Source organism: Lissotriton helveticus, chromosome 11 (genome assembly GCF_964261635.1).
Source record: "Lissotriton helveticus chromosome 11, aLisHel1.1, whole genome shotgun sequence".
In the NCBI taxonomy this organism is placed as follows: domain Eukaryota; kingdom Metazoa; phylum Chordata; class Amphibia; order Caudata; family Salamandridae; genus Lissotriton; species Lissotriton helveticus.
Window position 1 is genome coordinate 658,146,749 of NC_136072.1, and position 12,355 is coordinate 658,159,103.

The 12,355-nt window shown below is 37.5% G+C and overlaps 1 protein-coding gene across 8 annotated transcripts in view; it reads left to right on the forward strand.

The window, feature by feature from the left end:
* LOC144791058 (phospholipid scramblase 1-like) overlaps nucleotides 1–12,355 on the forward strand; it is a 401,648-nt gene that overhangs the window by 190,575 nt on the left and 198,718 nt on the right. For all 8 annotated transcript variants that reach the window (XM_078665694.1, XM_078665698.1, XM_078665693.1 and 5 more), the window contains one exon: nucleotides 7,975–8,017. In XM_078665694.1, coding sequence (XP_078521820.1) covers nucleotides 7,975–8,017 — 43 coding nt within the window. The remainder of the gene's footprint in view (nucleotides 1–7,974; nucleotides 8,018–12,355) is intronic.

The window sequence follows — 12,355 nt, forward strand, 5'->3', positions numbered from 1 at the left end:
CGGCTTTGGTCACGGTTGGTATTTCCTTCTTTAATTTCTACATTTCTACTACCCACCTTTGCCTTTAAGTGGCATTGTGGGGTATGCAGTTTTTCGACACCATTACAATTTTTCACAAACAGAAAAGAAAGACAAATGCGCGGAAGTGCCATAATTGTTCCTATACAGTTAAAGGCTTGCTATGTTTGCCATCATGGGGAATTATTGGATGTCACTATTGTTCCTGGGCCCCTGGGCAGAGCACACACTGGCTGAGTGCTCTTCAAGGAAAGGATCACTTTGCTTTAATTGAAGACGACGTGGAGCGCCCGACTCTCCGTGAAAGGTGGAACTATTGCCGATAGACTGAATCTCCCTCGCGGTACCGGGCAGAAGACAGCGCTGTGAAGCGCTGCTGGAATATAAGACCCGGTTACGAGGTGAGTGATATTTGTATGAAAAGAATGAGCGGGGAATCTAGCGTCTGACAGTAAGCTACAGAGAGTGAAACCACGCACGTACACATTACGGGCGGTTTGTGAGCTGAAAACAGCCCGGGAAGTACAGCATTCTTCAAAGCGTGTAAACATTTCACCCTTGTGGTAAACAGATTGCGCAGTCCTGAAACAATGTAGGCACGATCAGCCAAAAGGGCCTCCAAGGCATCCACAATGTTTAAATCAGGGGAGCAAAATAGAGCCACAGGTCAAAAAAGTATAAAACCACAGGATAGTGGTAACATCACAGTCAAGCAGCAAATTAATCTGCTGGAACGCCAATATAAAAAAGAAATAAATAAGAGTTGGGAGGTGATAGCACTTGAGAATTGAGGTGAAACGTATCCCCCGTGGCCTCAGGATCTTCACAATGCCCACACATCCTGAGACAAAGGAGGAATTACTGGAGGAGCGGGTAGATAACAATGCGGAGTGCTCTCTCAACATGATGCGCATCCTTATAAAACATGCGAGGATAGATGTCAATGACATCACTATGAAAATTAAAAAACTTGAAGATGCTCTATCAAAAGAATCAAATCAAGAAGAAATAACCAAATTAAGGAAGGAAATGGAAACTAGATTGGAACATTACAAACAGGAAATCGAAGAGCGTAAGGAACGTAAATTCAAATGAGACGAACAAGATTACTTACATGGACGAATCCTTACATTTGCGAAACGGTATGACACCCTGAAAAGAAACTACCCCATGCAAAATCTTAAAACGGGGGCATTAAGTACCAGTGAATCGAATGTTAGCGAGAATGAGGCCTCAAGAGATGCAACAAAAAACAAAAAATGTCTTTTTTAGACGAAGTGAGAATAATGAATCTGGACAAGAATTTAACAAGGGGGGAGGAAGAGAAAGAGCAACATATCAAAGCAGAGGAAGAAGAATACAACAACAACAACTTCCCTCGCCAGTACAAGAAAAACCAGAAGGTCCAAGCGGAGAAAGAAGGCAATATCCACTCCGCAACAGGAAATAACTAATCTAATCATCAACCTCTCACAATATCAACTTTCAGAGGAGGAAAAGACAGTATTAAACAAAGGATTATCCTTTTATCCGGAATCGCATTTCGATTACACACAGGTACGAATAGATCTTTACAAATTTATCAGAAAACTGAAATTGGCAAAAATCCATGCAAATAAGCCAAACAAGATCCAAGAAGAGAATATCATCCCCAACACTGATGAAGAAGGCTCATCGATCGCAATAGATCAACTACAGGATTTGATATGCATATTTGACATTTTATATGATCAAGAGGGTGACAGTACAACTGATGAACAAATGCTGGAACAAATGGATATTCAAACGAATAAAAGACCAGACACGGGTCTAAAGAAAAAATCCAGGTATTGTCCAATACTGTCACCGGGAAACAAAATAGATCTATTTTCAGATGCTATGACTGAAGAAATAGACAAATTAACCAATGTAAGGAATACCAACAATAGGGAGAACCTAACCACCAAAGAAAGGCGTGCAGTCAAAACTCTAACGGAAAACACCAAAATAACAATAAAGCCTGCCGACAAGGGGGGAAACATCGTGATAATGGACACTAAAGATTATATCAATGAAGCAATGAGACAATTGAAAGATGAAAATAACTATTCTAAAATTCATAACAATCCAATCATAAGAATGACTAAAGAATTAAAAGAAAATCTACAACCTTGGTATGAAAAGGGACTATTAAGCGATGATGAAAAAAAGTTTTTAACCACGGATTTTCCAATAACACCTTGCATATACTTTTTACCTAAAATCCACAAAACTTTAATAAACCCTCCAGGTAGGCCAATTTTTTCATCATGCAGCCCCTTATATGAAAACGTTTCCAAATACGTGGACAAATTCCTAGCACTAATTGCTCAAAATATGAATTCCTATCTCAAAGACACGGGTGACTTTCTACGAATATTATCTGGCATAACATGGAATCCAGGATATCTCTTAGTCACCATTGACGTCGTGTCATTATACACATCAATTAGGCATGAGATAGGTTTGACTGCATGCCAATACTTCCTGCAACAATGAAATATATCAGAATTGGAGCATACAGCGATGTTATTAAAAATGATGCACATGTGTCTGACAAACAACGTTTTCCTCTTCAACAAGGAATTGTTTAAACAAGAGTGCGGCACAGCCATGGGAATTTCATTTTCACCCAATTACGCAAATATCACCATGGGCTGGTGGGAGAGAACAATAGCCTGGAACACGAGCAACCAGATGGATTTGGAATGAGTAATATTGTGGGTACGTTACATAGACGACCTGTTCCTCATCTGTAATGGAACAGATCAACATTTCCGTAAACATTTTGCCATCCTAAATCAGAATGAGATTGGTTTACAATTCACCTGCTCCACAAACAAGAAACAAATTGAGTTTCTGGACACAAAGATCTATATATCAGAGGGCAAACTAGAATCAACTCTGTTCCGCAAAAAAACAGCAACCAACAGTGTACTACACGGTACAAGCTTCCACCCTAAACCACTCTTAAACAGCATATCGTATGGTGAGTTCATACGTATGAAAAGGAACTGCTCAAAAGAAGATGATGCAGAAAGTAAAATTCAAGAAAGCAAAAAGAGATTTGAATTAAGAGGATACCAACAACGAACTCTGAATAAATGCAAGAAAAGAGCAGACCAGAAATCAAGAACAGAAATCCTAGTTGAGAAACCCAAGATTGCCCAAGAAAAGGATCCCCCCAGATTTGTAACGACCTATAGTAAAGAGAGTGGTTGCATTGCAAGAAAGATGAGAAAGTATTGGCATTTAATATCTGGTGACCCAGACATAGGTGAAATTGTGGGAAAAACACCGACAATCACCTACCGAAAAAACATCTCCCTCCAGGATCTCTTTGTCAAAAGTCACTTCCAAATGAAACCACCAACTAATTGGCTAATTCAACAAAGAAAAGGCTTCCAACCATGTACATCCTGCAAGGCATGTAAAATTGGAAAAAGTATGTCTAACATCATGGAACCAAATGGGAAAATAATGCAAATCGATCAATATATTACATGAACCTCCAAGTTTGTAGTATATATGATAGAATGTAGATGCGGGATGAAATATATAGGAAGCACGAAATGCATGCTAAAGAAAAGAATTCTAGAGCACATACGTGCAGTGAAAAATGCAAATATGGCCTATGCAACTGCAAAGCATTTAAGCACATGCCAAAAAGGTGACTGGCGATCAATGAGCTTCTACGGAATCAAAATGCTGCCACCAATGGAAAGAGGGGGAGATTGCGTAAGGAAATTACGCCAAATGGAATCATGTCTTATCGTTAGACTACGGACAAAAAGCCCGAGGGGGATCAACCATGACAAAGAACTTCATGTACATCTGGACTAGTCGTTTACTACACCTCCATATATAAATGAAATGTGATGAAATGGGTACTATACCCGGCTAACACAAATTCATACTAAACCTGAATAACAATTGACGAACTTGCGTACTATACCATGGCACTAGTATGAACAATAGTGACATCCAATATTTCCCCATGATGGCAAACATAGCAAGCCTTTAACTGTATATGAACAATAATGGCACTTACGCGCATTTGTCTTTCTTTTCTGTTTGTGAAAAATTGTAATGATGTCGAAAAACTGCATATCCCACAATGGGTAGTATAAATGTAGAAACTAAAGAAGGACTTACCAACCGCGACCAAAGCCGAGTTTGCCTGAAACGCTTTGGTGGGGTGAAAAACGCTGGATTAAATAGCTGGAAACCTACCCGGGTTTGCTGCCTCATTTGTCCGAAAAATAATTTATAACATATAAAAATAATATATATATATAAATAATTTAAAATATAAAAAACATTCTAGAATAAATTAAAACATTAAACTATGCCTTATTCAATAAACTATAGGGAAAGTTTTGGATAGCAAAATAATTAAATTTACTATTCCAACTCCAGTGTGTGCAACAGTAGGGAAAATGTTGGATAGCGGATGGGTAACAATTACTATTTACACTCCAAAGGGTGCAACAGTAGGGAAAGTGTTGGATAGCGGAGGGATAGAAATTTCTATTTCCACTCCACTGACAAAAACAGTACGGAAAATGTTGGATAGCAGAGAGGAGAAAATTACTATTCCCCCTCCAGTGAGTGCAACAGTATGGAAAGTGTTGGATAGAGGAGGGGTAACAATCACCATTCCCACTCCAGCAAGAGCAACAGTAGGGAAAGTGTTGGATGATGCTTTTTTGTACTGCCTGTATTGCTCACATAGCGCCGGGACACCTCCGGGTGAGGTAACTGTTCGCGCTTTACAAAACTCTGTATTATTATTATTATTATTATAAAAAATACTATTCCTGCAACAGTAGGGAAATGCTGGATAGCGGAGGGGTACAAATCACTATTCCTGCTCCAGTGAATGTTACAGTAGGGAAAGTGTTGGATAGAATAGAAACATATTACTATTCACACTCAAACACTTCCAAAAAATATATATAAAAAAACAACAATATTTCAAAAAATTTTATAAACATATAAAAATAACACATATTATAATAATATTCACATATAACACAAACCTGGAAATATTATATACAGTAAAATAAAATAAATACATTTACATAAAAATATTTTTTTAAACTATAAAATATTAACAAAAACATTAATTACAACATAAATGTATTTATTTTATTTTCTACCCTATAACACCACACCAATAACAAAACACTGCAATATTTTTAATTAAAAGTATTTACATAATTAACATAATTAATAATCAATGAAAACATATTATTAATTAAAAACAACATTAATTGACTAGGCACACTTTAACACTATAATATCCACAACACACACCTAAATTAAAATATAAAATACTAAAACACAATTAAAACTTAGTTTAAAATTAAAAACTATGACTATTGACTAATAATTACATAATTAAAATGTATTTAATACCTACCCTTTAGCACTTTAAAAGTAAAAACACACAAAATTAAAGAATTACCCAAAATAAATAACACATAATTAACATAATTAATAATCAATGAAAACATATTATTAATTAAAAAAAAACATTAATTGACTAGGCACACTCTAACACTATAATATCCACAACACACACCTAAATTAAAATATAAAATACTAAAACACAATTAAAACTTAGTTTAAAATTAAAAACTATGACTATTGACTAATAATTACATAATTAAAATGTATTTAATACCTACCCTTTAGCACTTTAAAAGTAAAAACACACAAAATTAAACAATTACCCAAAATAAATAACACATAATTAACATAATTAATAATCAATGAAAACATATTATTAATTAAAAAAAACATTAATTGACTAGGCACACTCTAACACTATAATATCCACAACACACACCTAAATTAAAATATAAAATACTAAAACACAATTAAAACTTAGTTTAAAATTAAAAACTATGACTATTGACTAATAATTACATAATTAAAATGTACTTAATACTTACCCTTTAGCACTTTAAAAGTAAAAACACACAAAATTAAACAATTACCCAAAATAAATAACACATAATTAACATTGATTAACAACTATATATATTCATTTATGAAACACAATTACTTCACACCCTTAACTCCTATAAACACAACACACACCTAATTATTTACACAATTACCATAATTAACTAACACTTAATGAATTAAAATTAATTAACAACCAATTATTAATTCATTAATTAAAAATAAATTACTTCTCTCCCTTCTCACCATTTACACCGAAAAATACCACAACACACACCTAAAATAAAATACACAATTACCAAAATTAATTACAAATTGAATAATTAAAAATAATTAACAACAAATTATTAATTCGTAAATTAAAAACAAATTACTTCCCACCCTTTACAACTATAAAGACCGCAATACACACCTACAATTAATTACACAATAACCAAAAATAATAACCAATTAAGTAAATAAAATTAACAACCAATTAACAATTAATTAATACTTAATTACCTCACACATTTTACACTATAACATCGCAATTAAATATTAATCAATACAAATTAATCAATTAATTTAGTATAAACACACAACCAGCTATGGAACTAAAAACGCAAAATAAAAATAAAAAGATTTAATAAATTCAAATATAATTAAGTTACTTCTCACCCTATTCCCCTATAAACCCACAGCTCTCTACGGAACTAAAAGTGCAAAATACAAATTAAAAAAAATTAATAACTACTCATATATTAAAAATATAAACAATTCTTATACAAAACAACATGCATAACATACTTATAAAATATATACTAAAATACATAACGATAATAAAAAACAATATTTTTAACAACTATATTAAACACTTCAATATATATTCTTGACCACAATATTCTTGCTTTCGATATTTCTGACTCACAATATTAATGACTCGATATTTGTGCAACTTGATATTTTGGACTCAATGTTCTGTCTCTGCACCCAGCACAGGTGGGGTGTCTGCAGTAGTAATCTTACCTCTTATTCCTAACTCAAACTGGACCTGAGTCATCATTGTTACACTTAGATTTGTGTCTCGCTTTTTGTAAGTCTTTATCATTTAGATTTTTATAGGGCCTCAGAACTCCAAAGGCAGACTACATGGCATGCACCACGTGGTTCTCATGTTTGAATGTCTTTAATGGAAGGGCGATGAAAAATGAAAGAATAGAATGTGCCCAGAGCAATTGTCAATGCTTAGTAATTCAAGTACTTTCATGCAAAACTTTTTGTTTTCTTCTGTGAGTTGCTCTAACAATCCTAGGTGTGCCCATACATGGACCCAGTAGTTTCTATTATTTCCAATCTTTAGCTGATTAACAGAGAATGCTCCATTCTATCTAGGTGGTCTGTATAGTAAGCAATCTATGCAACCATCCCTGTGACATTTTCTGAGGAAGAGGTCTCGTAGGAGTTCCAAAGAACATCACGCTCCATGCCAGCATGCAACCATGTTACTGCTACTGGGCATTCCTTGCTTAGGTTAATGTGTTAGGATGTTGTCATTTTAGCAACTCAGTTTGTGGGTCTGATGGCAATGTGTTGGTTTCTCAACCTTTGTTGGAGTGATCTGGCAGCCCTAGTAGACAGAAGGTAAATATAACCTGATGAATGCTCTCTGGGAACATTATGGAAGGAAGAGCAAAGCTGTCACCTCCAAGTGGAGAGAGAGAGGGCCTTATGGTGTGAACATAAAGGAGTAGGGTATTTTGTGTTAGTTTTTTCTCCCTTTGCTACACTATACCATCTAAAGTGTATCATGTGAGCACTGTTTGCTGATGTTGCCATTAAGCGGAGGCATGAAGGACACATTGGGCAGAATATGAAAGAAAGATCACAGTGGGGGCCAATTTCTATAGTGTATAATAATATATCTGTCATTTACACTGACAGTACTAATGTACATATTGATCTTTATATCATTTATTTTCATTACAGATAGACCAGATTCTGGTTCATCAACAGATCGAGCTGTTGGAAAGTATGTACCTCATTTACTACAATTGATTTATTTACACCTTGTACAATGCTATTTCTTTTTTAAGCATGTATATAGTAAGTAAGGGACAGGTGTCTCAGGCAACAACACTGTAATAAGATTGCTTACTATGCAGGTAGGAATGGTTGTGCTGGGCAATCCTTCTCGATCTCATATAATAAATAGACCCAAATACTGTACACACACCAATACAAATAAAACTTGCCTCAGTAAATTGTATGCTCATGTGGTAGGAAACCTAGTTTGTAGTATGGCCAAAAGATCACAGTGCGGCACTAGTGTAGAAATGGCAGATATCACCCCTCGAGTTGGATCCCATACATTTGTTGCATAGCAGACCTCTGTGACTTGGGTGGTACCACCAGGGACGAGCCAGTGAATAATGTTAGTAAACCCTGTCTAACAACTGTAACCTTTCTCCTTTTCTGACAGAGCCTACCCATTTCAGGGCCAGGCTCACACCCCATGCATACTACATTAAACTAGCAACCCTGCTTCCCACAGCATTTAAAAAAGTGGCCCATGTAGCAGAATTATACCCGGGACTGCAATGTACAATCCCTTCCTTAGTAACCTTCACCCATGCCAAAACAGTTAAATTTCACAGGATTGCAGCTGTTATTTACACATGCAGGCATCTCCAAATCCATTTTCCTGGGACAACAAGCAAGGTCCCAGCAATGCCCTGCTTAATATTTTACTCCACAGCCGCTTGTTCACATCCTTTTATTTCACCACAATCTTTGTACATTCAGCATCGCTCAACACTTTTACCTAATGTAGACTTTAGTCACTTGGTGATATGTATGTATTGACAGTTAAATAGTGTGAACTTGGCTGGAGTACAACTGAGAGCTAGAGACCAATAGGGAGACGGGAGACAATTGAAGATCGAGAATATTAAATATGTTTTTATATATTTACATTCCACAAGTTTAGAATAATATGTGTTTACCCATAATCATCCAATTCATTAATCTACTTCCACTGCCAAGGTTGGAACTCCGGTCTCCAAGGTGTTAACTCAGTAATCTAGGTACTAAACCGCATCATATTCTCTCAAACCTAGAGCTAAATGTACCAACATTAGGATTTGCGATTTCCAAATTGCGATTTTTAGTGAATCTCTATTTGAAAATTTCAATTCCTAATTTATTAAAGTGTTAAATTTCTTGTCGCCTTAAACAAAGTTCTAATCAAACTGACTTTTAACAGACTGAGCAATAACTGTGTCAGTGATGCAAGCACCTCCGAGATTATTTTACGTTTTTTATTCATAAAACAAAGCATTTTAAACTTCGTAATTTTTGTAATAGTGCAATATTTCTCAATGTTATTGTTAATGAACTGCATGCAATGGTTTTAAATAATCACGCATAATGAAAATGTACTTACTTACTTACTAGTGGGTAACAAAGCAACCTATCTCATGAGCATAGTTCCCTGTAAGGTGCACGCACTCTCGAGCACGTACCTATGTTTCCCTAGGAGGGCAGTCTCTTGTCTGGAGTGCGCAACATAGCACATCCCGTGTGAGACCAGTATTCATATTAATTGCAGTGCCCATGTGGCACTGCAATTAACATGAATGCTTTAAAAAAGGCACGGAATCTGCCCTTCTGCCCTGCTCTATTAACAAGGGATGCAGCAAATCTAGAAGCAAGACGTGTGCTTTTAGACTCACTAATGCATATTAGAGAGTCTGAAAGCACAAGTTGTGCTTCTAGTTTTTCTGCATGCCTTGTAACAATCTTTCTTGATTTGGGTGATCCATTTGAAGGTCTTGCAAAGGATGCAGAGGGTGTTGAAGAAGGTGGAGGCGACGACGTTGATCTGTCAGGTTATGGAGAGGGAGGAGTCGAGTATGATGCTGAGGTTCTACGCATGGTCCGTGGGTGTGGGAGGGCTGCTGAGGGTGGTGGGCCACCAGGTGCTGTCCCATGCAGAAGGGAAGGGTCCGAGGATGAGGACTTCTGTCTTCTCCGAGTTGAGCTTCAGGCAGCTGCTGCTCATCCAGGTTGCGACGTTCTTCATTTCTTCCTGAGTCTGGTGGTGAGGGGGTCCTTGGTGAGGGAGAGGATGAGCTGGGTGTCATCGGCATAGGATACTATGCTGAGTTCATGCTGTCTGACGATGGTGGCGAATGGGGCCATGTAGATGTTGAAGAGCATGGGGTTAAGCGATGAACGTTGGGGTACTCCACATCTGATCACTGTGGGTTCGGAGAGAAAGCGAGAAAGTCTGATTCTTTGGGTTCTGCCTGTAAGGAAGAAGCACAGCCAATCGTGGGCGGTCCCCTGTATGCCGGCGTCGTGGAGTATGGTGGTGAGAGTGAGGTGGGAGACGTGTCGAAGGCTGCAGACTTGTCGAGCAGGATCAGGGCTGCTGTGTGTCCTTGGTTGAGGAGCGTGCAAATGTTGTCAGTGGCGGTGAGTATGGCGGTCTTGATGCTTTGGTTGCTGCGGAATCCAGATTGGGAGGGGTCGAGGATGGAGTTCTCTGCTATGATTTTTGTTAGTTGGAAGTTGACAATCTTTTCAGTGACTTTGGCCGTGAAGGGGAGGAGAGAGATAGGTCGGTAGTTCTTGAGGTACGTTGGATCTGCTAAGGGTTTCTTGAGGAGGGTCTTGACTTCTGCACGCTTCCAGTCGTCAGGGAAGGAGCCGGTTTCGAGGGAGGTGTTGATGGTGCGTCATAGCTCCAGTGTGAAGGCAGTGGCAGTTCTGTGGAAGATGTGTGGAGGGCAAGGGTCCATGGGGGCTCCTGAATTAATGCCTTTCATGGTCGATGCAGTGTCTTCGGTGGTGACTGGGTTCCAGAAGGAGATGGTAGGCTGACTTTCATTGCTGGGGGGATGACTCACAACATTCTTAAAAGTAAAACTAATTATTAATGTGCCTTCTGATAAACAGATAGGAAATCAAAAAATGAATTGTATATAATATAAATATAATACACAATATCCAATTATAGAAAGAAAATATGAAAGTCACAGAGGTTCACTAGAAAAGATATGGGTGTTACAATTAAGGAATAGAATTAAAAAAAACTTTAGTAACTGAAAAAAAACAAAGCTTACAGGGACATTATAGTTAAGAATTAGCATTAAAAAAAACATAAAAATTCACTGAAAAATACAAAGGTTACAGGGACATTATAGTTAGGGAATATAATTTTAAAAAACCTTGGAAATTCACTAAAAAAAACAAAAATTTACAGGGGCTTTATAGTTTATAGACAAAACCAGAGAAATTCAACAGTTATAGTTAGCTGAGCTAATTATAACTTGCGCCCCCGCAATGCACTGCTTTTGACCTCACATATTACATCACTCATGAAATCACTCATGACAACTCAAATTACATCACTGATGACATCATCCACCGAATCTCTCGCATACCCACTCACACCCCCATGTTACCTTTCATACACCCACTCTCCTCTTCTGGACGGTGTTCTGCACTCTGTCAGCATTCTGCCTCCTGCAAGGGGTGAGTTTGCCTCGCTTCTAGTTTTTACCTTCTCGTCCAGCTCAGTCTAGTCAGCTGCTTGTGAACTTCTGCAGGCCACGGCGGTGCCAATGATTTCCAGCTTCCTGTGGTGGTGAACCAGCCTTTGCTCCATATACTCCGTCAGTGAGTGGGCTGGTTCGTGCACTGTCTCAAGAACTTGTTTGAGCTGCTGATAGCTATTTTGGGTATATTACTTGCAAAGCTATGGACTGTGTTGTTGCCGCACAGATGTCATCAGCGCACATGTGGCCTTTTGACTAATATGAGGCCACCATTTTGGAAGTGTTCATTGTGTTTGGGTGCAGCGGCTCATTCTTTCAGAACTTTTTTGTTCTCTTCAAGCACGTTGCTTCCTGATTATTGCACAGGTGTACGGCAATGGCAGCAAGCTGAGAACTGTGAGTTTTGTCTAGCGGTGATGGGTGCACCTTTTTAAAACTGTACTTTTATTTATTGTCTTTGTTTTACTATTGATTATGGCGCTGTAGTTTCACAGAACAGTGGTATCTCCTTTGGTGAAACACATACCTGTTTTATGACATGACATTTAGGTGCAAGACCTCATTGTGATACACACACCAGTTGTGTGACATTTTATGACATTCAGTGTGTGCTCTTTCGGTGATATGCACCGAAAGAGCAAACACCATACCATTTCATCTGACAGTCTGCGATATGTGCACCATTTCATCTCACATTTGGTTCATGTCGCAAGCTTTACCACTCCTGTGTGTTTATTGCAGTTGGTCAGGAGGTGTTTACCTAAGTACACATTGTTATTTGTTTATTATTTTGTTTCCTTTCTTGT